Here is a 27,835-nt window from a genome sequence, read left to right as displayed (position 1 = left end):
TAATTAATAAAGACCAAACACCTTCTGATTGGAACCACTGCATTTTTATTTTGTACTATAAATAGAATTCCCCTCTATTCCCCATTCCCTTACACAAGTAAATGAAACATGTAGCTGCATGTAACTCCATCCAGGAAACACCAGCAATAACAGCTTTTAACCACGAGGGAAGGAGCTGTCTGTGGGAGGCGCTCTGCATTGGGTTCCCTTGCATGCTGTGCACAACCCCTTGTGTCTGGTGGTTCTGCCATCTCTCCGTGTCCTTTTCCTTGACCTCTGGGCTGTGTGAATGCTCCTCCTGGATCAATGGCTGGTGCCATCCAAGTACAACTTCACTCTTCCCCAGCAGCACGGGCACAGAGGTGAACAAATGGTGGTGGTGGGTCTTGACGTGGTGATTCTGGACTGAAACCCTGGCTTCCACAGAGCTGGTTTTCTCGGAGGACGAGCCCATCATTGAGTCAGTTGTCCACGGTGGGACTGCCTGGCTTATCAACATGCAGCTGATGTAACCAGCTCCTGCTGGTCACCTCGGAGTCACCCGGACCTTCAGTCTCTCTCCTGACACGGCTTCGCACGTGACTATGTGAGCAGGAGCTGAGGGAACTGCAGGTTCTACTGACTCTTTGGACTTGAGGCACTTCACTGTCCTAAGGCTTTCTCTTGTTTTCTGGTAGGCAGGGAGGAAGAGGGGGAGAAGGTTTGGCAGATGTTTTCCACTACTGGTGGTGTTTTCTGCATCGTGACAGCAAGCGGTGTGGCTGCAGAGCATGGCCGGGGCAGAGGCTGTAGCAGTTTGGAGGACGCGAAGGAGGGTGAGGCTTTGCAGTGATCTGGATGTCTGCAAGGTGCTGCAGCTCTGACTGGCTGCTCTTGAAGTGAAGTTTCTAAAGTGGAGCGAGCGCTGTGTAATTGCTTCCGGACACCAGGACTGCCAGCTCCTGGATAGACATCTCCTTGTTGAGGTAACTGTCGTACTGGGCTGCGGTGAGCCTCCCGCTCTTCAGCGCGTCCTCGATGGAGAACTCCCTGCCAGACTTCCTGTCCAGGATCACAGACGATTCCCCGTTGGGACCCTTTATTGAGATCTCCTCCCAGTCACATTCCTGGCTCTTCAGCTTGACAAACAGGCTCCACTCAATGAGGCCAAACACGTGAGCTTCCTCTGGAGACATCTCTTTTCCTGTGTCGGGGTCAATGACCACGATGGAGCGCCTCAGGTGGTTCTCTCTTTGCTCCCTCTTGATAGCCACCGTCTTCAGGCGATTCTGGAGTTGCTCAATCTCTGCATCTTTTTCTCTGGATAACTGCTTCAGATCCTCTAACTCTCTTTCCAAAGCTTGGAATCTGGAGTCCAGGTTTATTCCACTGTCCATGTGGGTCATGTTTCTCAAATCCTGAGCTTCTGTTGCGGTGAGTTCAATCTCTGACTGCAGTCTCCTTGTTTCCATCAGCAGGTTCTGCTTCTCGAGGTGGAGCTTGTGGTTTTCCTCCCTCAACAAGTCTAGCTCCTTTGATGACTTGGAGTTGTTGAATTCCACCTCGGACAGCCTGGTTTCCAGGCGGTTGATGTCTGCATCCAGCTCCCTCTTGCGCCTACTTTCTTCCTCCAGGTTACTCTTCAGCTTTTGAATCTCGTACTCTGTGTCTCCTTTGTCCACTTGGACACTCTCTGAAAAGACCACTTTCTCCTTGACCTCCATCTTCTCCAAAGAAAGGAGCTTCTTTCTCAGGGCTTCTAGTTCGGTTTGCAGGACTTGTCTGCGGTGCTTCTCTTCTTCTAACTCCAGCTTGAGGAGCGAGTGCTCCTTCTCCTGCTGGGGATCTTGCTGAAGGATCACTTTCTGTTTCACAGTCACTCGTTCTGTCGTTTCTCTTTCCTGTTCTTCCAGCTCGTTCAGCCGGATCCTGAGCCTCTGGACCTCCAGCTCGGCCTCCCTGCGTGCCTGCCTCTCCTTCTCCAGCTCCTCGAGCTGCCGCTCCAGCTCGGAGCGTCTCCTCTGCAGCTTGCGCAGCTCCTCACGGAGGCCGTCGATCTGCTTCAGCTCGCTCTCGATACTCTGGGAGAAGGAGTTCACCTCAGCTTTCAAGGCAGGATCCTGCTCGTACTTCACTACTTCTTGCTGGACCACTTTCTCCTTCACCTGGGAAAGTTCTTCCTCCTTCTGTCTTACTTTTTCTTCTTGGAGAAGCCGTTCCCTCTCCAGGTCGATGTGCTTCATCTGTTCGTCTGCCAGCTGCACTCGCAGCGACTCTACCTCCTCTCTAGTCTTGGGGTCTTCCCGAAACTGGAGGATTTCTTGAACAACTTCCTTCATTTGCACTTGAGGTTTGGTTTCTTTCAAAGCTTGTATCTCTTGTTTCAGCTGGTAGATCTCCAGGTCAGCTCTTTCGATAGCTCCGGTCCTCTCTATGATTTCCTCCCGGAGTCGCTGTAGCTCCTTTTCGGTTTCTGGATCATTCTTGTACTTAATGACCTCCTTAATGACTTCTTTGACTTCTACCAGGGGCCCTCTGTTCTTCAGAGCAGCCAGCTCGTTCTGGCAGCTCTTGAGCTGTTCGTCCCCACCGCGGTACCTCCTCTCCTGCTCTACCAGCTCCAAGCGAAGGTTCGCAACTTCGTTCTCAGCCTTGGGGTCTGGGCGCACAATCTCACGCACTTTCTCCTGAACAACCACTTTGGAGTTCTCTTCCTCCAGCAGCTGGATCTTCCTGAGCAGCTCAGCCTTTTCCCGCTCGTTGGAACGGCCCTTGGACTTCTCATCTTCGTACTGGCGCCGGAGCTCGTTCACCTCCCTCTCAATGGCCAAATCCTTCTCCACCTTCAGCACCTCCTTGACGGTGATTTTGCCCTCGGCGATGGCCCGTTCCTTCTCCAGACGCTTGAGCTTCTCCTGGAGGAAGCTGAGCTCTTCCTCGTGCTTCTGCCGAAGGGCGCTCTCCCTCTCCTTGGTCTCCTGCAACATCCGGAATTCCATCTCCAGCTGGGGATCGTTCTGCAGCTTCAGCACCTCCTTCTCCGTGACTTTCTCCTGCTCTTTGTTCTTCTCGCTGGACAGCACAGCAATTTGTTGGCGTAAGAGGATGACTTCACTCTCCCTGGTCCCTTCCTGCCTCCTGAGCTCTTCCAGTTCCTCTTTGAGCTTCAGGATTTCGGCAGCCTGAGCCTTATCTTGTTCAATCCTCAGCACCTCTTTCACTATGTACTCCTGCCCTCCTTCCCTCTTCTCGTGCTCCAGGACACGCAGCCGGATTTTAAGAGCCTCCAGCTCATCCTGGAGCACCTGGTTCTTGCGCTGCTCCTCTGCCAGGTTTTGCTGCAGTCGGTGGAAGCTCTCCTCCAGCTGGGGGTCAGGCACCTTCTTCACCAGTTCTTTCTTCACCACCGTTTCTTGGGGCTTCTGGTTTTGCAGGTGGACAATGTTGTTCTGAATGGCTTCAATCTCAGCCTCGAGCTGCTGCCGGCGCTGAGTCTCATCCTCAAGCTCTTTCTTCAACTTCCAGACCTCTTCCACAGGCCTTACAGACTTTTTGGTCTGGGCAAAGTCTTGTGTCACCTGAATCTCTGGCTGCTGTTGTTGGCAAAAGGATCAAAAAAAAATTAGTCAAAAAAAATCCAGTTAATCCCACTTTTGGTGCTTATCATCACAGAATCACAGAATCATTTGGAAAAAACTTCCAGGGTCATCGAGTCCAACGTGTGACTGATCCCCACCTTGTCACCCAGCCCAGAGCAGAGAGTGCCATGTCCAGTCGTTCCTTGGACACCTCCAGGAATGGTAGAACACATCCACCACCTCCCCGGGCAGCCCCTGCCAAGGTCTGACCACCCTTCCAGTGAAGAAATTTCTCCTGATGTTTAACCTGACCCTCCCCTGGCACAGCTTGAGGCCGTTTCCCCTTGTCCTGTCCCTGTTCCCTGGGAGCAGAGCCCGACCCCCCCCGGCTGTCCCCTCCTGTCAGGGAGCTGTGCAGAGCCACAAGGGCCCCCTGAGCCTCCTTTTCTCCAGGCTGAGCCCCTTTCCCAGCTCCCTCGGCCTCTCCTGGTGCTCCAGCCCCTTCCCAGCTCTGTTCCCTTCCCTGGACACGCTCCAGCCCCTCAATGTTCTTCTTGTCATGAGTGGCCCAGGGCTGGACACAGAACTCAAGGTGCCTCAGCAGTGCCAGCACAGAGGGACAATCACTGCCCTGGTCCTGCTGCCCAACTATTCCTGACCCAGGCCAGGGTATCAGTGCCTCCAACAAAGCAACAGGAGGGAGCTGAGCTATGGCAAACTGAGCAGGGAGCATTTGCAAACGGACTTCTCTGCGGGTTCCCAGCCTGAGAAATCCTTTCTGCAATGCCTGCTGCTGTCAGAACAAAGCTTTGAGCCACGAGGGACGCTAATTCTGCCACAGAATGGCACAAAGAGAGCTAAAAATTATTTGGATCTTCCTAGGATGGGTGGGAAATGTGACTGGGGGGTAGTCTGTCCAATTTAAGTGTCTGCTGATTAATGATTATGGGGGACACGACACCAGCTAGGCTTGTTCCCAGTTTGAGCTGTATTGGCAGAGCCCCACATGTGCTGTTCACACGTGTCCTTGGGTGCAACACGTGTGTCCCTTCAGCATCCCCTTACTCCTGTGAGCACTCACCTGCCGCAGGAGGCTCTGGGCAAACTCCAGGTTCTGCAGCCTCTGCTTGTTCACAGCGTTCACTTCCGTGTATTTGGCTGCCAGAACAGCTTCCTGCAGAGCAAAAATGTGTTGGGAAGAGCTCGAGAAGGCCAGAAATAACAGGCCCTAAAGAGGTGGCTCTGGGTGCTCCTCTAAAAATCTACAGCAGTGAACTGCCGAGTTCTAGAGCTGGGAGAGGGATTCTCGTGCACAGACACACTCATGGTCATAATGTGATTTTTCTACTCAAGCAAAAACAGGTGCAGCCAGAACCAGGTGGACACTTCTGCCTCCCTCTATAGGCTGGGTGAATTTGAGGCAGGTAGCAAACAGATCCTGCATAAACAAGTAGCCTGTGACCTCATCTCACTGTAAGTTTTTCTATCTTTGGTGGTGCAGTCTCTCTGAAAGTCTAGAGAAGGGGAAAACTTCCAGGTTTTGGGGCTTTTCTCCTCCTTTTTCCCTTCCAAAAGTGAAAATCCAAAAAATCCAGCATTTCCCCTCCCTCATTCTGGCCAGCTCAGTTCAAAAGAAGGATGACGAATCCCTTTGTCCCGATTCCCTGCCCTTCCCTGTGGTCCCCACAGTAAAGGTAGGTGTTTGCAGACCCCCAGGGGTCCCGTGAGCTGCCCTCTGCTGTAGCTCTCCAATGCCTGCCCCTTGCTCACCTCCTCCTTCACTTTGGCAGCTGGGGACTGCAGCCTGGGCTTCTTGCTGGTGTAGCCATTCCGGCCGTTCTCCAGGTCCAGGATGGACCGCAGCTTCTCAGCTTCCAACTCGTAATCCTGTGCATTCCCAGGAGAAATGTGAAATCACGGGGTTCCCTTCATGCACAGGCTCCTCCTAAGCTGCCCTGGCTTTAACAGCTTCATCCCTTGGCACTTTTGGGAGGGAAGGCCACAAAACCCCTCCCTGTGCTCTGGAGCCAGGCTGGGAGAGCTGGGGGTGCTCACCTGGAGAGGAGAAGGCTCCAGGGAGAGCTCAGAGCCCCTGCCAGGGCCTAAAGGGGCTCCAGGAGAGCTGCAGAGGGACTGGGGACAAAGGATGGAGGGACAGGACACAGGGAATGGCTTCCAGTGCCAGAGGGCAGGGCTGGATGGGAGATTGGGCAGGAATTGTTCCCTGGGAGAGTGGGCAGGGCCTGGCACAGGGTGCCCAGAGCAGCTGTGGCTGCCCCTGGATCCCTGGCAGTGCCCAAGGCCAGGTTGGACACTGGGGCTTGGAGCAGCCTGGGACGGTAGAAGGTGTCCCTGCCCATGGCAGGGGGTGGAATGAGATGGGCTTTAGGGTCCCTTCTAACCCATATTCTCTGTTTCTCTGTTCTCTCACAGGCAGAATTTCAGCCCTTACCTTCACTGCCTGCTGGTACTGCTGAGCTGTGACAGAGACCTTCTGCACCTCCTGTTCCTTGCTTGCAATGTCACTGAGCAGTGCCTGGGTGCAGAGATACAGGTCAGAAGGAACACAACATCCAAATGCATCCTTCAGCTTTTTTGGGGGGGTTACCATTAAGATCACAACCCTGAGAATTCCAACCTCCTTGAGCAGCCCTACTTTGGGTAAACAAAGCACAGGAGGACAGCGGGACTTTGGAGCACAAGAATAAATCTAATAAATATTTCTGGTTTTCTCTTTGATGTTCAAGAGCCATCTAAGTTCTGTTTCTTTTAGTTCTGTTGCCTCTCCTCTCCCTGTGGAGCCCGGGGGTCTCTGGGAATTACCGCTTGGCTCTTCAGCTTCATCTCCACTTGCTGGATGTTGTCCGTCTCCTGGGGCTCGTAGTTGGGGATGTTGCACAGGAACTGGTTCACCTTGTCGTAGTTGGCGCGGTAGTTGGAGTAGGCACTTTTTGCTTTCTGCAGGGTCTGCGTTCTGGGGGGAAATCAGCTCAACTCCAGTCCTGGCACATCTCCTGTGCCTGCTGCAGACACCTCCTAACCCAACCCGCTCTTCCCCTGCTCCCCAAAGACACGGACTTGAGCCAGAGTTGTTCTCTTGGCACTCCTGTTGCAAGAGAACTTAATCATTGTTTTCCCGGCTCTGCCCAGCCCTCCTCCTCCTCAGACCTCCCTGGAAGCCCTTCTGCAGCCCCTCCTTCCCAGGACGGGGTCGTGCCTCCTCCAATTCCAGCGTGGTTCCAGCTCCCCAGCAGATACCGCGGCAGTCCTGCGCCGGAGCCTCACCTGTGGTCGATCTGCTTGCTGAGGTTGTTGAAGCGCTGGTTGAGCTTGTAGAGCTCTGCCTCCTGGCGCTCGATGTCGGGGCAGTGCTCCTGGAACTTGCTGGCCAGGGTGTTGGAGCACGTCTTGGTCCTCTGCAGGTTCTGCTCGGCTTCACTGAGCAGGAACTTCTTAGACTGGAGCTCGGTGCCCATGGCCTGTGGGAAGAAATCAAGAGAGCGGGATTCCCTGGGCTTTCACACAAGCCAGGCTCTTGTCACTGTTGTCACCCACATCAACCCCAGCAGCACCCCTGGAGCTGCAGGGCTGAGCTGCAGCAGTGCCACCAGCTGTGGATAAAACCAAGTTCAAGGTTTACATGGCAAGCAGAACCAGCTGGCAAACCTGACAGGGAGAAAAGCTGCCTCTTACTCCCTCCTCAACCCGCTGACCTTTGAAGGTAACCGTGCAACGTGCAAAATACCGGCTGCTCCTCAGGCAAGGCTTCAATCCTGCTCTTGCCGGTGCAGCAGCTGTGGAAGGCGGGGTGAAAGCACTTCCATGTTAGTCTGAACCTGAGGTTTCAGGGAAAAGCTGAAGGAGCACAGAAAATTCTGGCCTAGCCACTTCTTGGTCTTTCTGTGGCAGAAGAATTGCCAATTTAGATAGTTTTTCCAAGCAATAACTGCTCTCAAAGCCTTGCCAGGCCCATCTTTCCAGTGTCAGGCCACTGTGTTGCTTTTCCCAGAGCACTTTATCCTTCACTTCTCTAAGAATCACAGAAGGTTTTAGTTTGGAAAAGCTTAAAGCTCATCTCATTCCACCCCCTGTCATAGGCAGAGACAACCTCCACTATCCCAGGCTGCTCCAAGCCCCATCCAACCTGGCCTTGGACACTGCCAGGGATCCAGGGGCAGCCACAGCTGCTCTGGGCACCCTGTGCCAGGGCCTGCCCACCCTCACAGAGCAGAATTTCTTCCTGACATCTAATTTAAATATTTTCTCTTTTAGTTTAAAACTATTCTGAGCTCTCCCTGGAGCTCTCTCCTCTCCAGGTGAACAGCCCCAGCTCTCCAAGCCTGGCTTCAGAGCAGAGGGGCTCCAGCTCTCAGAGCTGGACCTGCTCCAACAGGTCCATGTCTTCCTAGTGCTGAGGACTCCAGACCTGGACACAAGACCCTGTGGGAGGGTCTCACAAGAGCAGAGTAAAGAGGGAATCAGTCTGCATTAGTCCTTTTGTCAAATCACAGGACTTCAAGTGGCATTTGATTTGATTTGATTTGATTTGATTTGAGGGTGGGAGGTGTTTGTGTCTGAAGTAGGCGGGGATCGTTCAGTCAAGGTGAGTTCCCACCCCCATCTGGGGGAGGCCATCCTGTCACCAACACAACCAAGCCTGTGCAGGGACTGCCTGAGCAGGAATCACCACAGCTTTTGGAGAGTGGTTTTGCGTGGGCAGCATGTGAACAGGGCAGGAAACTCACCAGCAGCTCTTCCTTCTTCCTGTCTACCACCCTCAAGTCCTCCGGTACCGTGTCATCTATCACCAGCTTGTTCTCATAGGTTGACAGCAGATCTCGGCCTTGCTGGAGGCTCCTCTCCAGGTTTGTGGCCACCTCAACTCTACAGGGACACGAGAGGAAGGGGTTTAAGCCCACCTGCACCCTCCTCCTGCAGGATCCTCCATTAGGCCGGGCTCAAGCTGGGATTTAAGCCACGACTTACTTCTCCTGGGCAGCGCTGAGCAGCTGCACCACACGCTCGTACTTCTTGTTGGTGTTCTCCACCTTGTTCCTCACCAGGGTGGCGCTGCCCGTGTTGGGCACGGATTCGATGAAGGCCTCGCACTCCTGGATCTTCCTCGTTTTCTCCGGCTCGATCCGACGGACCTCGTTGGTGATGTTCTGCAGGAGGAACAAAGCCCTTAGAGCACCTGAGCCAGGACCTGGTGGCTTCAGAGGAGCCGCAGCTGACTGTCCAGGGCGAGGAAGGAAGTCAGGGCTGAGGATTTGTGTTTGGTGGAAGCTGCCTTTCAGCCCTGCAGGGCACAGAAGGATATTTTTGGCTGACTTTCTTTTGACCTGTCTTTCCTTAGCAAGGAAACTCCAGCTGGGGAGTGGTTCCCAGCAGGTCCAGCTCTGGCAGGGATGTGCTGGGTTCATCTGGGCCGCTGGGCTCTGACGGGTGAATTCTTGCCTGGACATCAAAGCGCTGCAGGCAGTTGGGGCAATTTGCTTTCTCTTGTGGTGGCACCTGGATTTTGACACAGCCCTGGGCAAGTGATGTAACCAGGAGCTGAACTTCCTCCTAAACCAAGGGAGGTTTGTGGCATGGAGCCTGGCTTAATTAGGGGTCTGAAAAAGAGGAAAGGAGGTGGATGCTGCTGGCACTGGGGCCTGGAGGAGCAGGTCCACAAGGAGAAACTGCCTTGGACCACGAGGGTTTTCCTGTTCCTCTCTGAGCTGGTGATAGTAGTGGCAAAGCTAACTGTGCTCAGATGATGGGCAGGATCAAACCCTGAGGGCTCCCCTCTCATCCTCACAGCCACCACCTGCAGCCATCACCTCTTCCCCATTCAATTGTGCTGAGCCAGTAGCAGGGCAGAGATTTGGGGCTTCTGAGGCTGCTCATAGCGCTGCTCCCCATCTCTGCTGGGGGAAGCTGCAAGCATCACTCCACGCCCCATTTCCAGGGCTCAGGAAGCACTTTAAGCACCCCTGGTGCTTGAGAACTGCTCTGGAGACCCTTTGGGAGCACAGTCCCTGTGAGGCACCATCCCTCAGCTCCACAGTCCCCACCTTGAGGTCCTTGGAGCGCTCGGTGCTGTCCTGCACTGCCCGGCTCTGCTCCAGCGGCGGGCGGAGGTTTGCAGTTATTGCTTTCTCCTGCTTGTCCAGGTCACTGTTCACTTTCTCCAGCCCTGCCAGGAGCTGGCGCCCCCGAACTGATGCAGCATCTGGAAACCAAGAGGAGACCAGATGACAGCTGGTTGGGAGCTGGGTGTGGGCTCAGTCCCACTGGCGAGTTCCGAACCCTCATCCTGCTGCACCCCCCAAGCCTGGCCTGCTGTGACCACAGCCCGGCTGCTCTGGCCCCCACCCTCCATCACTGCTGTCTCTTAGGACATGGGAACATCCCCAGAAGATGCTCCAGGCTTTTTGTGCCCCACACCTCCGATGCTGTCTGCCTTCAGCCCCTCATAGCGCTGCTGGAGGACGTTCTTGCAGTTGTTGGTCTTCTCCTTCACGGCCACGTAGTTCTTGGCAATTCTGCAAAACGGGACAGCAGGAGGTCACTCAGACCCTCAGCCTCTCCATCACCCCGTCACCATCCCGGCGCTGCTCCGGGAACGAGCTCCGGCTCTGGAGGGCTTGTGGGTGCTGCCTTCTCGTAGCAGCCATGAAGCAGGTGGGGGAAAAGCACCTTCACCCCGTGTTGGGGGAGAGCGGCGTCTTCACTAGAACAGGGGAGAGGCAGCCGGGCAGGACGCGCCTGCCGAGGGAGGGCTGGGCAGCTCCCTGCCATAACGCCCCCGGAGCAGGGGGGACCCGGATGGCTCTGAGCCGCCCCCCTTTGCCGGGAGGGATCTTGTGGGCAAGGAGGAAAGGGCAGGAATCCCTTCGGGAGGAGGCCCGAGGCTCCGGGGAGGCAGGGCTCCGCTGTGGGAACGAGGGCAGGAGCCCCGGGGTGCCAGACGGGGGTGCAGGGCCTGGGGAGGGCGAAGGCCGGAGGGCAGCGGGACGGTGCTGCCCGGGGCTGGGGACACCTACTGCTCTGCCAGGGCGATCGCTTCTGGGTCGGGCGGGGGGATCATGAAGCACACCCCGGGGGCGCTGATGGTGTCTCCGGCGCCGTCGGCCACTTCCCAAACGTCTCCGCTGTTCCTCCGCAGGGTGTAGTGGGCTCCGCGGCTGATCTGGCCCTGGGGGACGGGAACCGGTCACAGCGGCACGGCCGGAATCACCGCCCGCTGCTCCGGGAGGCAGCCCCAAGCCCTGCTGCCGGCATCTCCGAGAGCCCGGCCTCCGCCAGAAACTCCCGTGCCTGCTCCTCCCTGCCCTCCGCCCGCAGGCCCCGAGCCATCACTGCCTCTTGCGACAGCCGCGGCAAGAGAATTCCCACTCGGGCAGAGAGGAGGAGGCGTTTCCAGGGCTGTGCTCCGGCTTTCCTTTCCGGAGAAGCCGGCAGCTGAGTTAGCAGGAGCTGCTGGCCGCTGTCCCACCCCTGCCACTCCCGAGGCGGCTGCCGGCTCTGCTGTCGCATCCCTTGGCCAGCCGTTCGTCCCTCAGACTGACCCGCCGGTGGCGGTGGGGGTGAGGGGATGTGCCCCGGGAAGGGCCGGTGGTGGTGGGGCGTTCCTCGGGTCAGGAGCACGCCGGGCCATCAGCTCAGGGAGCGTGGGAATGTGACAGAGCTGCGCTCTCGCAACGTCCCGAAGGTGCGAGCGGCTGCGCTTCCCCCAGACCCCTCCTGCTCCCCCGCTGCACAACCTGCTCCTCCCACCGGGGCGAGGGCGACTTTTGCCCGGTTTCCCCTGCCGGAGCCGCCAGCACTGCTTGGAAAAACCCGCTCCTACCCGCAGTGACGTGCCTGGGGACGGTCCCGCAGCGGCCGTGCCCCACTCTGACCCGAGGTGCCGTGCCCGCTCTAACCCGGGGTGCTGTGCCCGCTCTAACCCGGGGTGCTGTGCCCCTCTCTGACCCGGGGATGCCGTGTCCCACTCTGACCCGGGGTGCCGTGCCCCGCTCCAGTCCGGGGGTGCCGTGCCCCGCTCTGACCCGGGGTGCCGTGCCCCACTCTGACCCGGGGTGCCGTGCCCCGCTCTAACCCGGGGTGCCGTGCCCCGCTCTGACCCGGGGCTGCCGTGCCCCTCTATGACCCGGGGGTGCCGTGCCCCGCTCTGACCCGGGGGTGCCGTGCCCCACTCTGACCCGGGGTGCCGTGCCCCGCTCTGACCCGGGGGTGCCGTGCCCCACTCTGACCCGGGGTGCCGTGCCCCCTCTGACCCGGGGTGCCGTGCCCCGCTCTGACCCGGGGGTGCCGTACCCCTCTATGACCCGGGGTTCCGTACCCGCTCTGACCCGTGGTGCCGTGCCCCGCTCTGACCCGGGGGTGCCGTGCCCGCTCTGACCCGGGGGTGCCGTGCCCCGCTCTGACCCGGGGTGCCGTGCCCCGCTCTAACCCGGGGTGCCGTGCCCCTCTATGACCCGGGGTGCCGTGCCCCACTCTGACCCGGGGGTGCCGTGCCCCGCTCTGACCCGGGGGTGCCGTACCTGCTCGCCCTCGTACTCGCACAGAGCCTCCACCGGGATGGGCTGCGGCGGCGGCTGGCGGCGGTATCGCAGCGGCAGCACCTGCTGGCTGCGCTCCTGCAGGGACTTCACCACGGCCTCGTACTTGTCCAAGGCCTTCTCCTGGTCCTGGCACGGGGCGACAGCAGAAGCAGTAAGGAAACAGGGGAAGAAGGAACTCCTGGGCTCTCGCAGCCGCGGAGGAGCTCGTTCCCGCGCAGCCGGAGTGCTGAAGGCACCTCCTGCAGCCCTGTGTTCCTGCTCCCGGTGCTCCTGCACTCTCCTGCCTCCTTCTGCAGCCAGGTTGAGGACTGGGACTGTGCCCAGGGGCTGCCGCGCCCGCGGGCAGTGACAGGGTTCCCTGGGGCACGGCCCACTCCTGCATGGCTGTGTGCTGGTGGACAGCCCCACTCCCAGCTCTGATTCCAGCCCTGCTGGTGGACAGCCCCACTCCCAGCTCTGATTCCAGCCCTGCTGGTGGACAGCCCCACTCCCAGCTCTGATTCCAGCCCTGCTGGTGGACAGCCCCACTCCCAGCTCTGATTCCAACCCTGCTGGTGGACAGCCCCACTCCCAGCTCTGATTCCAGCCCTGCTGGTGGACAGCCCCACTCCCAGCTCTGATTCCAGGCTGTCACAAGGCTCTCCAGCAGTTGCTCTATTTCTACCCCTGAAGGTGGGGTAGAAGTGTTGAGTGGGATGGAGCACGCAGGAGGAGAGGGGACAACCCTTGGGAAGAGCTATCAGCTGTCCCGGGATACCTACATCAGCTGGGCCTGCTGCAGCACGCTCGAGCTTGGGCTTGGATTTAGGCTTAGGCTCGGGCTCAGGCTCTGCACAGCCCTTCCCAAGCGGGTGATCTCCAGCCCGGCTCGCTGCAGCACAGCGAGTTCCACAACCTCCTCTGGCAGCACGTCTAATTATGCTCCCACCCTTAAGGAGCGTTAACTCAATGAGAGAACAAATAAAAACCAGCCGAGTGAGCAATGCCGTTGCTAGGGGAGAGGCGATCTCTAGCCAGGGGGGAAGGAAGAGCTGCGGGAGGCACAGGGAGGCAGCGGCAGCGCCCGGCTGCTGCCCATGGAGAAAGCTGGGCCAGGTGCCCACAGGGGCAGGGACATCCCTGTGCCAGTGCCGTGGGGACAGTGGCTCCTGCTGCCACCTCCCCTGCAGTCCTGCCTGCACACACTCACATCCAGCTCCCGGAGGAGAGACTCCAGCTGGTATCTGTCCTTGAACTCCGGGCTGAATTTTTGGTCCAGGTCTGTATCCACCTTCTTCAAAAGCTCCTGAGCATCCTTAGTGTCCTTCTGAAACTGCAGAAAGGGAAAGTCTTTTGTGAGAGAGGATCCTGCTGAAACATGGACCAGACCCTCCACGGACTTCACACAGCCACCAGGAGCTACTCTGGGCATCTGGACACCCAGAATGTGTGGAGAAGGGCAAGGGATCACTATTTCCCTTGCTCAGAACATCAGCTCGAAGGAAGCAACAACCAGGAGCAGGTTATCCTATGCAGAGTTGTTAAGTCCCACCTTTCCCTGCCCTCACTTTTGTTTCGCTGGGACAGCATCACCACGGTGTGTGGTGCCACCACTGCCAGCGCCAGGAGAAGGGAGAGCCGAGCCCTTCCACACACAAACCATCCCCTGGGGCAGCTGTTCTGGCAGATCCCCACGACAGGCACTGCCTGGGCCGGGCACCCCAGCTGAGCTTTGGCAGGACACCCAAGGGGTGGTGAACACACCCAGGCTGTGGGAGAGGAATCCCGCCCGACCTGCTCCCCGCAGAGCCTCCCTGGCTGTCAGATTCCATTTATCCAGCAGACATCTGTCTGCCCAGCTCAGCAGGGACACTCAGCCCTTGTGTCGGGCTCCCCGGGGGAAGCTCCGCTTGCGGCACCTGGGATTTCCTACATGGACCTGCTCTGCTTCCCATGGAGCGTGTCTGGGGTGAGCGATCTCTGCTGTCCCCAGGAAGGAGGGAAGGAAGCTGACACTGACTGTGGCTCATGAAACTCGGTGCTGGACCAGAAGCTTTCTGCAAGTCACGCTTTGGACAAGCAACCACTGACCTTTGGTGCCTGAGCAATTGTGACTTGCCTCCTATCAGCTCAAGGTGCTCTCCTAGCCTTAAAAATCCTGGGTTTAGGATCCATCTCTTCTACCCAATTTCCAGAAGAGCAGGAATTTTGTATTCTAGGGTTCCCTGCAACCCAGCACCTGCTCTCCAGGCTCCAGCGAGTCACTGCCCCCAGGGATGTGGTACCTTGTGGAAGTCCTCCATGAACTTCAGGTGGCTCTCCTCGCAGATCAGCAGGTTCAGGTACTCCTTCCAGTCGGCGTGCACGGCCTCGATGTGAGCCTGGAACACAGCGGTGGGAGGGGGGCGTCAGCGGGACCTGCAGTGCCCACCACCAGTCCCAGCTGCCATCCCCAGTGAGCAGCTCCTCGGCTGCCTCTGGAGCCACCCAGGTGCTCTCAGGGGGAGCCCAGGGTGGGAATGCCCAAGGCTGGGATGATCCCATGGGAACACAGGTTGTGTGCAGGAGGCACATCCTTGTGTCCATCCTCCCGCCAAACATGGAAGGGTTCCACCATAATTTATCCTCTCTAGGTGGGCACAGGGGAATTGCCACAGGAATGAGGAAGGTGGGAAGAGCTCCTTAGGTTTATCTTTTCTCCTCCTGTGGTGTTTACACCTCTGCAAGTGAAGGAGGCTTTCTCCCCCTTGGCATCTCAGGAACTAAAGTCACGAGTGGTGCTGGCAGCGGCTCCCGCTCTGGAGAAGGGCTGGGCTCATGCTCCGGGGTGGGTGGGGAGCTGGGACCCATCCCTGGTGCTCACCTCGATGGCGTTCTTCCCGGGGTGGTTCTGGGCCAGCAGCTGGTCCCCATCAGCGTGCAGCTTGTTGATGGCCTCCTCCTTCTCCTCCAGCTTCCTGTGGATGAAGTTCTGCACGGAGAGAGGTGAGATATTGATCCCCGCACAAAGGGAGGGACCCTGGCTGCAGCCTGGGGCTGAGCAGCTCCGTGGGACAAAGCGTGCTGCTCTCCCACTGCAGCTTTCACTTTTCCTCCCCTTGCAGATGTTGCTAAAGACGTGACTGTTGCCAAGCCAGAGCTGAGATAAAGGACAGGAAGGGTCAGGGGGAGAGGGAGCTGTCCCTATCACGGGGACATTTCTCCATCACGTTATCTTTGGCAGAGGTAAGGACTAACCTCGCTATCCCCGTATTACCAGCTGGACACCTCAAAGCCCTTCACGATGGGCTGGGGGAGACTGAGGCACGGGGCAGGAACATTTCCTGCCCCCATCCAGCTCCCCTGGCCCCCTGGGCAGCGCCCTTTTGCCCAGCACCAGCCGGAGCAGGGCCAGGCTGCTGCACAGACCTCGTACTGGCGGCGCCGGCTGGGGTAGTCCAGGTTGTGGTCGCTCCAGTCGTAATGGGTCCTGTCCTTGGCCTGCTGATCCAGCCAGTAGAGCTTGTTGGTGCAGCGCTGCATGTAATCCTGCAGCGAGTTCAGGTCCTGCTGCCGCTGCTGCGAGCCGGCCTGCCGAGGGGCACGGGGACAGCTCAGCCCTAAGCTCCTCCCTGGGGTCCCCCAGGGGTGCCCGGCCACCCCAACAAGGATCCTCCAGGAGGGTTCTTCCCCCAGGACCCCAGAGGCTCTTACCAGCAGCTTCTGGTATTTGGCTTGGAACTCGCTCATGTTTTCCTGGAGGAGGAGCAAGGCAAGGGTTAGGAGCGGTGTCTGGAGAGCAGTGGTCTGACAGGGGCTCGAGGGGCAGAGGGGTGTGCGTTTGGGTTTGGGCTGGAAGGGGATGTGGGTTATGGGATTTGCCTCACTGTAAAGCCGGAGTCGGTGTGTGATGCTGGGCTCTCGGGTTGGGAGGGGATCCGGGCACCCACCCAAACCTGCTCCAGGCCGGAGCACCCTGGACGCGGGACACCCTCCCCTCATCCATGGCTCGGGGCAGGGCAGCAGGGACAGGGGCAGGAGAGCTGACCTTGCTTCCTTCCTTGACGATGTGTGGCCCGATGGCCATGACCTCGTTGTGGAAGATGTTGTGCTCTTCTACTTGGCTGTTGACCAGCGGCAGGTCAGTCCCGAAGCCTTTGCTGCTCAGCGCGTCCTGTGGTGCGCAGGAGCTGGGCTTAGCAACGGGGGAATGGAGTGGGGCAGCCAAGACCTGGCAAACTCCTCTTGGAGGTGGCCGTGGAGTGGGGCTGGATGGGCTCCGGTGGCAGTGAATGCAGGCCCCAGGTGCGTGTGGGTGAAATCAGCTGCGCTGGAGGGCAGCCGTGGGAAAACCAGTTCCGGGGGTTAACCCCTCCTCTGGCTGGGAGAGTGTAGGGAGCGGGATAAAATAAGAAATAAGGGCTGTGGAGTAGAGCCTAAAGCAGGCGGTGACTGGGGACGCTGAGGCCAGGACTGGTGCCACCTCAAGCGCTGACTCCTGGTGCCACCTCAAGCGCTGACTCCTGGTGCCACCTCAAGCGCTGACTCCTGGTGCCACCTCAAGCGCTGACTCCCGGGGCCGCAGCAGCCGGCCTTGTCCCACCACCTCTGCCCCTCCCGTGCCACCCAGCTGTTTGCTGCTCCCAGTGTGGAGCTGCCCAGAAGTTTTCCAAGAGCCAGTTTCCCCACGGGGAGCTGCAGGAGTCCCTGCCCAGCCGGTGCTAGTGGCCAGGCAGTGACACTGGTGGCCCCCTTGGTACCTGTTTCTCCTTGATCACTGTGGACCAGTTGACCTGGGGCTCGATGTGCTGCAGGGGGAAGTTGTAGATCTGGTCGTGTTTCACACGCAGGTTTGCCACACGTTCCTTCAGCTGCCGGATGCTGCGGGAAGGGAAGGGAAGGGTGAGGGTGGGATGCAGGATGTGGGCACGGGCTGGCATTAGCCCTGGTGGGGGCAGCTGATCCCCTCCCAGGCCCCTGGATGGACGGGCTGTGCCTGGGGGATAGCCCAGGCGGGCTGGCAGCAGCTGTGCTGTGCCGGGTTCCTGCGCTCTGCCCTCTGCCAGGGGCTGCTCCCGTGCCTGTGAGCTCAGGGCAGGCTGCACCTGGGGCACAGCGTGGGGCACAGCGTGGGGCACAGCGTGGGGCACAGCGTGGGGCACAGCGGGCAGGTGCCGCCCTGCCGTGGTCTCACACTCCACGGACCCAGGACGGGGTGGGGCACGCACCCTCACGGGAGCTGGGATGCAGAGGAGCCCGCGGTGACCCCCCGCTGCAGGCAGCAGCTGAGCAGAGCTCCTGGAGAGGCCTCCCCTCGCCCAAGGGCCCTGGGGACAGTGCCCCCGTGGCACTCACTCCTCTGTGATCATGTCCCCCTGCGGGTGCTTCATGTGCCGGGCCACGGCCGCATCCCCGTCCAGCACGTAGAGCAGCTTGTCGGACTCGGAGAGCTTCTGCGCCGTCAGCTCCTTGTACTGCGCCAGCTGGCACGCCTTGATCTTGTGCAGGTCCTGCACAGTGGGGACAGCAGAAAGGGTCACCTCCGGGTGCCCGAGGCCATCCCACCCCGCTCTCCCTGCCACTGGAGAGGGGCAGGAGCTCTGCTGTCCCCCATCCGCCTGCCACGCATTCTACTCTCTCCCATCACGGGATCATGGGATGGTTTGGGGTGGAAGGGACCTTAAAGACCACCCAGGTCCAACTGCCTTGCGTGGGCAGGGACACCTTGCACTTGATGAGGCTGCTCCAAGTCTCATCCAGTCTCACCCGCTGGGGAAGGGCTGGGGAGCTGCATCACCCTGGGGTGCATCCTTTGGGACCGGGAGGATGGTTCATGCCCCTGGGATGCATCCTTTGGGACCGGGAGGATGGTTCAGGCCCCTGGGATGCATCCTTTGGGACCGGGAGGATGGTTCAGGCCCCTCCTCCTCCACCCCAGCTCCCTGCTGGGATTCACATCCCCACTCTGCACAGCACTGACCCCCTGGGTAGGGGGGAATTTCGGGGCCCTGTTGTCTGGAACACCCTCCCACCCTCTTCCCATGAGCAGGGGGACACCAATAACCCTTAAATGACCCTTGGAGATCATCACAACCCAGGTATCGAGGCGGGACACGTGCTATAGGAGAGCCCAGGAACTGCAGAGGGCAGGGGCAGGAGGCACAGGGGACACGGGGACACGGGGGACACAGGGGACACAGGGGACACAGGGGACACAGGGGACACGGGGGACACGGGGACACAGGGACACAGGGGACACAGGGACACAGTGGACACGGGGGACACAGGGACACAGCAGACCGTGCCTTGCTTACATTTTGCATTCGGGAGTCGGTCTCCACGATGTTTTTCTCCACCTGGTCAGCATTTTTCTGCAGGCGCTCGATGAGCTCGGTCAGCTCTTTGCTGGAGATGCTGGGGAGGGAACGGGGGGCTCGTCACCCCACCGAGCCCCCAGGGTGCCCGCGGGGTGCCGTGACCCCGGGGGTGGCCGGGGGCCAGTGGAGCCTGCCAGGCACCGCAGCTGTGTGTGACTCACTGCTGCCTTCCAACACTTTCCAAAATACTCAGCCAGTGGGCCGCGAGGGGGTGGGGGACGGGTGGAAATGGGAGCGATGCCTGAGCCTCCCCCGGCTTCGGAGCAAGAATGGGAAGAGCTGACCGCAGGGGCAGGGTGAGGATCACAGAACATCCTCCGCTGGAAGGGACTCACGAGGATCATCAACCCCTGGCCCTGCACAGACACCCAACAATCCCATCCTGTGCCCCCCTGGGAAGGGCGTGCAGTGTGGGAATAGAGGAGCTGGAGCAGCAGGGAGCCCCTGGCTCCCCATGCCCCTTGAGGCTGGTGCCCGTGGGCAGCCCCTGCCTGCAGCCCGGCTCTGCCCCACGCTCAGTGCTTCCTTCCCTGCGAGGAGCGATTCACACTTTAACCCAGGACAGGGATGGCGTCACACACGTTGCGTCTCTTCCAGGGTTTTCTCCCGTGCTGGGCACGGGTTTGCTCCGAGGGTGAGGCTGGCCAGGCTGGCAGAGTGCAGGGCCAGCCCAAATATTCCCATCCGAGCGCAGGGACGGCGGGGCTGGAGCAGAGGCAGAACATCCCGTGACGCAGCTTCTGCCTTGCTGGGGTTATTTTAAACATTTCATCTCGTTGCTGTCGCTTTGGCTGCGAGGAGAGGCTGCAGCATGCCAGGGCCAGCTCCAGGGGCGTGTGCCAGGCGCTGCCCGCAGCTCTCCCACCCCTGACCAGAGGCAGGAGCAGGCTGTGCTCCCCAAATCCCTGCAGCCGGGGTGTCCCAGCTGTGCTGCTTTGCCATCCGGGCTTAAACCAGTCCAGTCCCAACCACCGTCACATCAACCTTAATGACCTCGTTATGTGGTGGCAGAATTAATCTTTATATGGCACTTGGAAGTGCCAGCTGCTGCTGGAGCAGCTGGAGAGGACGAGCGGGGCTGGCTGGGGGAGCACCAGCAGCGCTGGCTCGTGGCACACAGAGTTCCTGCATCCTCAGGTAAAATAATGGAATTGTGAAGGCTGGAAAACCTTCTCAGTACATCGAGTCCAACTCTTCTCCCAGCACTAACTCGTGTACCCAAGTGCCACAACCACACGGCTTTTAAATCCCCCCAGGGATGGTGACCCCACCACAGCCCAGGGCAGCTGTGCCAGGGCCTGACCACCCTGTCCATGAAGAAACATTCCCAATATCCAACCTAAACCTCCCCTGGCACAGCTTGAGGCCATTTCCCCTTGTCCTGCGGGAGCAGAGCCCAACCCCCCCCGGCTGTCCCCTCCTGTCGGGGAGCTGTGCAGAGCCACAGGGGCCCCCTGAGCCTCCTTTTCTCCAGGCTGAGCCCCTTTCCCAGCTCCCTCAGCCTCTCCTGGTGCTCCAGCCCCTTCCCAGCTCTGTTCCCTGCCCTGACCCTGCTCCAGCCCCGTGTGCTGTCACTTCACTGCTGCAGAACAAACCAAACCCCAGCTCTGGGCTTGTTCCTCCCTACCTCAAACCTGCCCCAGGGCTGCAGGAGCCTTGTGGCATCCAACAGCTCCAGGAAAGTTCACACTTCCCTGGGAAGTTCTGCTATGGGCATGGTTTACACTGATTTTTTTCTTTTTATAGAAGCTGCATCATCAGGATGGTACTCGGAGGTTTGTGCCCGTCACTGTGCCTGCTGCCTGCCTGGCACCTCCTGCACCAGCAGCAATGAACCCAGTGGGCATTCCTGGGCAGAGGAGACAAGGAAGGGCTTGGTGGGAGTCGTGGCTGCAGTAATTCCAAGGATAATTCTCCTTCTGTGTTCAGTAATCGCAGCTGGAGGGTGCTGGGTGCACCGGGAGAGGGGATGTGGGTGGCTGGGTCCTGCTCCAGTGGTAGAATCAGCTGCTCAAAATCCACTTTGAGGTTTCTTCCAACCCTCATCATCCCACGGAAAGCAGGGCAGAAGTCAGGTGGACTCAGTGGCTGGGAGTGGGCGACTGAAATGCGCTGCACGTGTTTGGGTGTCTTCGGGTGATGGTTGCTCAGGTTGTGGGCATCTCCTGCGTCCTGGCGGAGCTCGTGGCCACCGAGGAGCCCTCCTCACCTCCCACCCGTGAACCTGAGCTCGGAGGGTGGGAGAGGTTCATTGTCCCGGTGGGAGCCTGGGGTGCCGGGCTGGCACTGCCTGGGGTGAGTGGGAGCTCCTGCTGGCTCCTCTCCCTGTGCCCTGCCTCGGTCTCAGCGAATCCAGCAAGCCCAGGATCTTCAGGGTTTCAGTGGATCTGCACCATGGGTGGGAAAACCATCCTAAAAGCCAGAAGTCTGAGGTTTTTCTAGTTCTAGTTTTGACTGAAACCTCAGAATTGTAGGGAGGAAATAAACCTAATCCAGAGGTTTTTCAGATCCGCAGCTGTGGCTCATGCAGAGCTGAGCCTGGAGCCTCGGCCCAGCCTTCGTGCTCACTTTGCATCGGCAAAACGGATCCCAGGTGCTGGAAGCAGCGAGTGCAGCCCCCCGGCTCTGACCCTCCCCCTCAGGTACCGGCTTTGCCGAGCCACTCTGGGATGGGGATGTTGTGTCTGGGCAAGAACGGAGCCCCTGTCCCCTTCTCTCTGCCCCTCTCTCCGGCTGGAGCCACCGGCTCTCCTCATCTGTTATCACCTGTGCCCTGCCAGCCCCTTCCCAGGCTGGGGGTGCTGCCCCTGGACACCCCTCCCACCCCCTGCCCTCGGTGGCTCCAGGGCAGAGCCACCCCCCGGCGCCGTGGCACTGGGGACGGTGACATCCCTTCTCCATCACTGCAGGACTGGGAGCAGGGGAGGGGCACGGCAGGGCAGAGAACGGCAATTCCTGCCTCGGAGGGGATGGTTCACCTGGGGATGCAGGAACTGCCGCTCCCATCTGCGCTGCCCGGGTGACCAGGGCACAGAACTGCAGCCCTGCTCAGAGCAAGCAAGGACACGCCGGGGTGTGACGCGGGCACGGCCCCGCTCTCCTGACACACCACAGGAGCTGTTTGCTCTCTCCGCCTCTGTGGTTTATGTGAGAGTCACCAGCTGAGGCTGCGGGACGGCGAACTCTCACAAAAACTCCCGTGGGAGCTGCACCTCAAAACCGCAGCTCTGGGGAGCTGCTCCCGTCCTGCCCTGAGCGGGGAGCTCGGGGTGTGCTCTGCTCATCCCTCTGCTGCTGGAAATGCGGGAATAAACAGGGAAATCAGAGAGAACGGGAACCTCTTGTGTAAGATCTCCCTCGTTGGTGTATTTATTTCTCCACACCGGTCGCTTTGGTGCCAGCGTGGACATCGCTGGTGTGAGAACGTCAGGCCTGTTAATGACCCAGCTGTCCCCTCCACAGCTGGGTCTGTGTGGGTAAACCAGAGCAGGAGCACAGTCCCTGCATCCAGCTGGGTCCAACAGGGAAAGCTGAGGCCTGGCTGAAACCTCCGTGCCAGGGGCTGGAGGGGTTTGGCTTCCCCGTGCCCTTCATCTGCTGGGAAGATGCTGGACTGCCAGGAAAAGGAGCAATGGCTTCCAGTGCCAGAGGGCAGGGCTGGATGGGAGATTGGGCAGGAATTGTTCCCTGGGAGGGTGGGCAGGGCCTGGCACAGGGTGCCCAGAGCAGCTGTGGCTGCCCCTGGATCCCTGGCAGTGTCCAAGGCCAGGTTGGACACTGGGGCTTGGAGCAGCCTGGGACGGTGGGAGGTGGCAGGGGTGGGCTGAGATGAGCCTGAAGCTCCCTTACAACACAACCCACTCCATGATTCTGTGCAGGAGAAGCACAAATGGATGGGCAAAGCAGTCAGGAAGCCTTGGCTGTCCCAGGAAAAGGGTGTGGGTGGGATTGATAGGACGTGGCTCTTTTGGAAGAGCCATGGCTGCATCCAGGCTTTGGAGCAGAGCTGCTGGCAGGGTAAGACAAAGGGAAACCAGGGCCAAAAACCAGGCTGGGGGGGATGGCTGGGGCATGGAGCAGAGCTGGGGAGGGAGGAGGGCAGGATTTGGCCGGAGCCCAGCCGGGATGGGCAGCACACAGGAGACGGAGCAGAGCCAGGAGCGAAGGTGCCCAGGGCAGGGCCCTGCGAGGCTGCAGCGAGGGGGAACTGCAGGGCTGCTCTGCTGGAATAGATAAGGCTTTGTTTGAGAGATGAAAAACAAAAATAATAAAAGCCTGGAAAAAACTGGCTCTGCCATTTCTGGAGAACTTTAACATTCTCTGGTCAGGAAGGAAAAAATGATCTCTCTCTCTCTCTCTCATGGAAAGCTGCGCTCAGCAGAAGAGTTGGTTTTTGTCAGTGCCGTTGCCTGGCTGGGGTGAAGGACCCCAGGTCATTCCCATGGGGAATAGGAGCGGGTTTTGGGGTTTCTCCCAGCTGGGGCACCAGGAGGAAGCAGCTGCACCATGGCAGACAGCCCTTCATCCATGAACCACAGTTCTCACCCCAGGACCTTGGCTTCAGAGGGGTTTGGGTATTTCTGAAGGCTCAGGGGGGATTTTTAGGGTTCAGGTTTTCTCTTTCTTCTGTTTTCTTAGGGTTTTGGTAATTTTTCTTAGTATTTTAGTTGTGATTCATTGGGGTATTTTTACTAAGAGAGGTTCTCAACAGAGCAAACATGATGACAATTATTGTAACATGAAAACTTTGCTGCTAAAAACTGGACATTTTTTTCCCTCTGTTCCTTTTTCTTTCTCTCATTAGGTTGCACCCTCACTGGTAAGAGCAGCTTTTGGCGCAAACCTCCCTGAGATCAGTTTCTCCAGCATGTGCTAAGGTCTTGTGCTAGCTGGCAGGTGGTAGAAAATCCCTTTGATTTCTCAAGTTTCCTTTTTTTCCAAACGAGGAGGCTGTTTCCTTTAATCCCCCCAAGGGAGGATGTTCAGACACTCCCGGTCCAGCTGACCGAGTTCCCTGGGAAGGCTCCTGCTGGGAATTTGTCCCCTGAGCCTGATCCTTGCTGGGAGGGGAAAGGGAAGGGCTCTGTCCTGCTCGGGGGTGCTGCTCTCCTGTCAGGAACCTTTCCCATCCCAGAGGCTTCTCCCGGTGGGATGGCTTGGCCAGGGACAGGGGGGTGGTGGGAGGGTTGGATCTGAGCAGGGATCCCGGTCCTGCCGGCTGCACCCCAGCCCTGGGATGGGCAATCAGCACAGCGGGCAGCGACCACCCACTGCTGCTCTCAGTTCCATCCCTGTTCAATGTCTGTTCATACAGATTAAATTAAAAAAAAATATTTAAATTCATTAAAAATTTCATTTAAAAATTCGTAAAAAATTAATTTTAAAAATCATTTAAAAATTACTCTCCCATGTCAGCCCTGCTGCTGGAGGCCAGACTTTAGGAGGGATTAAACTGAACGAATCCTCCAGAAGGCCACAGCACAGAGCTACAAATGTCCTTAAAACGCCCCGAGCCACAGCTCCCACTGCATGAAATTCTCTCACACTGCTTTTGATGACACTGGAGTGAAACTGTGGCAGGGGAGAGGGCACAAGGGCTGGGCTCTGGCTACAGAAATTCAGGTTTGGGAGAGATTAGGATCTGCCTGAGAGCTCGGAGCAGAGTTCTGTCAGGCTGCCCACGTCAGGGTGTAGCTGGACAGCAGGGTTGCTGTGCTCAGCCCAGCCTGTTCCAGTTGTATTTCTCTCCCCTGGTAGGAACGGTGATATTTCACGGCAATCTGCATGGAAATGAGAGCAGGAGCGGGGCGGGCCATGGGAGGCTCGCTCCGCCCCCAGCACTGAGCAGCTCCTGACTCACCTGCTGTCTGGGCCTCCTGCTGACTCCAGCCCTTCCAAAGAGCCTCTGGAAATGGGTGCCAGCCCTGCGGGCAGAGCTGTCCCAGCGCCTGCAGCCCTCGTACCCGGGCTGGGACACTGGTGAGGGTCTCCAGGGCTGGGAGCGCTCCGGGGTGGGTGCTCTCACCCCGAGGACCCCAGGGGTGAATAACTCCTGCTGGCTGGAGGGAGAGTTTCAGCAGCAGCTGTGAAGGCTGAACTGGTTTTTATCATAAAATTATCAAAAGGTTTGAATTAGATGGGCAGGGACGCCCTTCACCATCCCAGGTTGCTCCAAGCTTTGTCCATCCTGGCCTTGGGCACTGCCAGGGATCCAGGGGCAGCCACAGCTGCTCTGGGCACCCTGTGCCAGGGCCTGCCCACCCTCACTGTTTTCTGCCTGCCAAGCCTGGACTATCCAAAGAAGAAGCCAACCTCCTGTTCTCTAAGCATGGCAAGTGTTTGAGGAACGTGATGTGGAAGGAGGCTGATGATTTCCCCACACCGTGGCTGTGCTCAAGGCTTGTGCCTTCCCTTCCAGGGACACACATCCATGTAACAACACAGTGGTTGTGGCTGAATCCCCAGGGCCTGACCATTCTCAGGGATGAGAGCAGAGCAAAGCAACCGAGACCACGAGACACAAGAAACGTCACCATCGTCCTCCAGGATGCCCATCCTCCATCTCCCCCAGGGCTGGATGGGGATGGCTGCTGAGCCTGGAGACCTGGAGCCCAGGCAGATCCCAGAGCTGCAGCAGGTATTCCTAAGGAGGGACATCTTGGACCCTGGTGCTGCTGGATGGGAGCTTGAGGGCGCTTTGGGCTTGGGACAGGGTGGCTGTCACATCCAGGGGACACAGGGTTGTTCATGGGGAGGCTGCAGCACCTGCCTTGAGTGCCAGTGCTGGTCACTGGGATGTTCCCACCCTGGGCAGGCCTTGTCCCGAGGCTGAGGAAGCCACCGAGGCTCCCATGGCTCCTTCCCAGGCTCTGTCCTGCTGCCGGACCATGTTCCCCGGGCAGCCCCTGCCTCCCGCAGCTGAGCTCGTGGCCCTGGCTCCCGGGGCCGGCAGGACGCGCTCCAGCGCCCCTCTCTCTTGCCAAACCGGTGCCGGGTCCTTGCCCTGTCCCTCGGTGCTTTGGGCTCCGTCACGGGCAGCGCCCGGCACCGAGCCCTGCCCAAGGCGCAGCCCCGCGGGACGGGGCCGGGCTCAGGCGGTGTCGAAATCTCGCTCGCTGCTGCCGGCGGGGGCGGGCGCTTGATTCGAGGAGCGTTGCTGTGTTTTGCTGGCAGCAGAGCCGGGCGGGAGCCGCCCGGGAGCCCGGCAGTGCCTGGAGCGGGGGCCGGCGCAGGAGCTCCTCGCTTCTTCGCAATCCTCCTCCTGCAAGTTGCTCAACCGGTCGGGCACCGGCTTCCCCATCTTGACGGTGGGGCTGTTTCCACACGGTGGGAGTGTTCCCTGGATTCACAGGTGTTTGTAAACTCCGAGGCAGGAATTAACAAATTCCGGCTAATAAGCACGGCTCTCGCCGAGGCGCGCACGGACAGCCGGGGCGCAGGGAGGGAGGGAGGGAGAGCGGCCCCGGGCACAGCCCTGCGCTGCTTCCTCAGCCACCACCGGCCAGAAAAACAGAGGTTTCAGCCCGGCCCGCAGGCTCCGGAGGTGCTTTGGCACCTGCCCAGGGCCGCTGGGCTGCAGGCAGGGCTGCGGAGGGAAGCTCCTTCCTTCCTTCCTTCCCGAGCGGGCGGATGGCGAGCGCGGGGTCCCCGGGGCTGGCAGCGCCCCGGGCCACCGCCGCACGGTGGGCACCCCGCACGGCGCAGCTCTGTCTCCTCCTGCCTCGCAGCAGCCCGAAGCTCTCGGAGTCCTGTGCCGCCGGCCCGGGTGCGGGGTTTCTCCCTTTCGTGCCTCCCACCGACTCCGCCGAAGCTCAGAAACGCCCCGGGTGTCGGCACCATCCCTCACCCACGGGAACGCCGGGGCACGGCGGGGTGCGGAGCCTCGGAGCCCTCCCGTCTCCTCCTGCCTGCCCTCCCCGGGGCAGCGCCCGGCAGCGCAGCGTGCCCCGGGCTTCGGGAGCCGGAGCCTGGGCGGCCCTGCCCCGCCAGCCGGGCTGCCCGGGGAGCTTCCCAGGGCTCAGCCCCAGGAGAGGGAGCTCAGCAAATCCCCTGTGCCAGGGCAGCAGCGGGCAGAGGCTCCCGGCGCCCTCCCAGCGCCACAGCCTTCCCGTGGGCACGGAGCAGCCGCGGGCTCCCCGGCTTGGGAAATGTCGGCGCTTTCTGGGTCCTCGAAGGGACCTCAGCCCTGCTCCGGCTGCCCAGTTTCAACCCCAAAGCAGGATTTCGGGGAGAAGGCGGCTGCTCCGAGTCCGGCAGCCAGGACTGGTGCCGATGGAGAGGAATGCAAGGGGATGAACAAGCCACGGGCTCGGGTCATGAATCCTTGAATCACTCAGAGTCCTGGAGCACTCCACATGCTCCAGAGCCCCTGCAGCTCCTCCGAGAAACACAGGACACCCTTCTGAATTAATCCCAACATCCACCTCTTTGGAAAAACATCCCGGTGCAGGCAGGGGACTATCCACCGTCCAGCCCAGAGAGGCTGAGCCTTCCTGGGGAGGGATTTTCACACCTTTTCCCTTTTATCAGTGACCTTTCACAGGGCACATTCAACAGGTGGGCTGTCTTTTTTTTTTTTTTTTTTTTTTTTTTTAACCAACCAGTACAACCCAATCGCGTCCCCACCCCATCAGGGGAGCCGAGGAAACGACGATGGACCAAATCCTTGGTCCTGAGGGAACGGGAGGCGAAGGTGGAGAACAACCAGACCATTTTCCCCTAAGATCTAACCCAGCACACACCTGGGAAGTGAAGGAACCTGCTCGCTGGAGCTGCTGCTCCTGCGGTGGGAGGGAACTGGGAGAGACCCGGCGCAGGAGATGTGCCCCCAGCTCGGGGAGGAGCTGACGCTTCGGCGGGGGCCAAACACTGGAGTTCCCACACGTCAGGGGCTTCACCAGCACTCAGAGGGTGCCCACACCTCGAGGATGTCACATTCCAGGCTTCCTCACCTCGGGAATGCCCGCTCCTCGGGGGGTGCCCACACTTAAGGTGTCCACATCTCGGCGGTGCCCACACCTCCGGGGGTGCCCACTCCTTGGGAGGTTCCGCACCTCGGGGGTTCTCACATTCGAGGGTGTCCACACCTCGGGGGATTCCCATTCCTGGGGAATTCCCACTCCTCGGGGGGGGGAGGGGGGGGTCAGCTCCGCCGAGCCCTGGCGCGGAGCGGGGGGATGCTGCGGGACGGGATCCCCGGGGTGGCGGCTCTGCTCGTCCCGGGAGGAGCGGGCCCGCCCGGGGCCGGGTCACTCACCTTTTCTTCTGCACGGAGGGGCTGTATTTCCCTTTGTTGCGTTTCCTGAAGAGCGAGTGCATCGCGTCCCCGCACGGCGCCCGCCGCGCTCCTCCTGCCCGTCCCCGCCGCCGCCCGCAGCCTCTGCGCCGC

The 27,835-nt window shown here is 59.6% G+C and overlaps 1 protein-coding gene across 1 annotated transcript; it reads right to left on the bottom strand.

Annotated features, from left to right (window-relative positions):
* Window positions 1–22: 22 nt before the first annotated feature.
* Window positions 23–27,824, bottom strand: PPL (periplakin). Its single transcript, XM_040079609.1, has 22 exons — window positions 27,704–27,824; window positions 18,385–18,484; window positions 17,426–17,580; window positions 16,831–16,951; window positions 16,119–16,244; window positions 15,785–15,826; window positions 15,500–15,661; window positions 14,955–15,062; window positions 14,377–14,472; window positions 13,302–13,424; window positions 12,092–12,238; window positions 10,589–10,740; window positions 9,990–10,087; window positions 9,617–9,774; window positions 8,544–8,722; window positions 8,303–8,441; window positions 6,843–7,036; window positions 6,381–6,531; window positions 6,010–6,093; window positions 5,328–5,444; window positions 4,639–4,731; window positions 23–3,572 (listed from the first exon to the last, which is right to left on the bottom strand). Exons 1-22 carry the CDS (start codon window positions 27,763–27,765, stop codon window positions 888–890), a joined length of 5,292 nt encoding a protein of 1,763 aa, XP_039935543.1. The 5' UTR covers window positions 27,766–27,824; the 3' UTR covers window positions 23–887.
* Window positions 27,825–27,835: the final 11 nt, after the last annotated feature.

This window comes from Hirundo rustica, chromosome 15 (assembly GCF_015227805.2).
Source record: "Hirundo rustica isolate bHirRus1 chromosome 15, bHirRus1.pri.v3, whole genome shotgun sequence".
In the NCBI taxonomy this organism is placed as follows: domain Eukaryota; kingdom Metazoa; phylum Chordata; class Aves; order Passeriformes; family Hirundinidae; genus Hirundo; species Hirundo rustica.
Note: the sequence above shows the minus strand (reverse complement) of the source record. Positions and strands in the feature narration are given on the sequence as shown.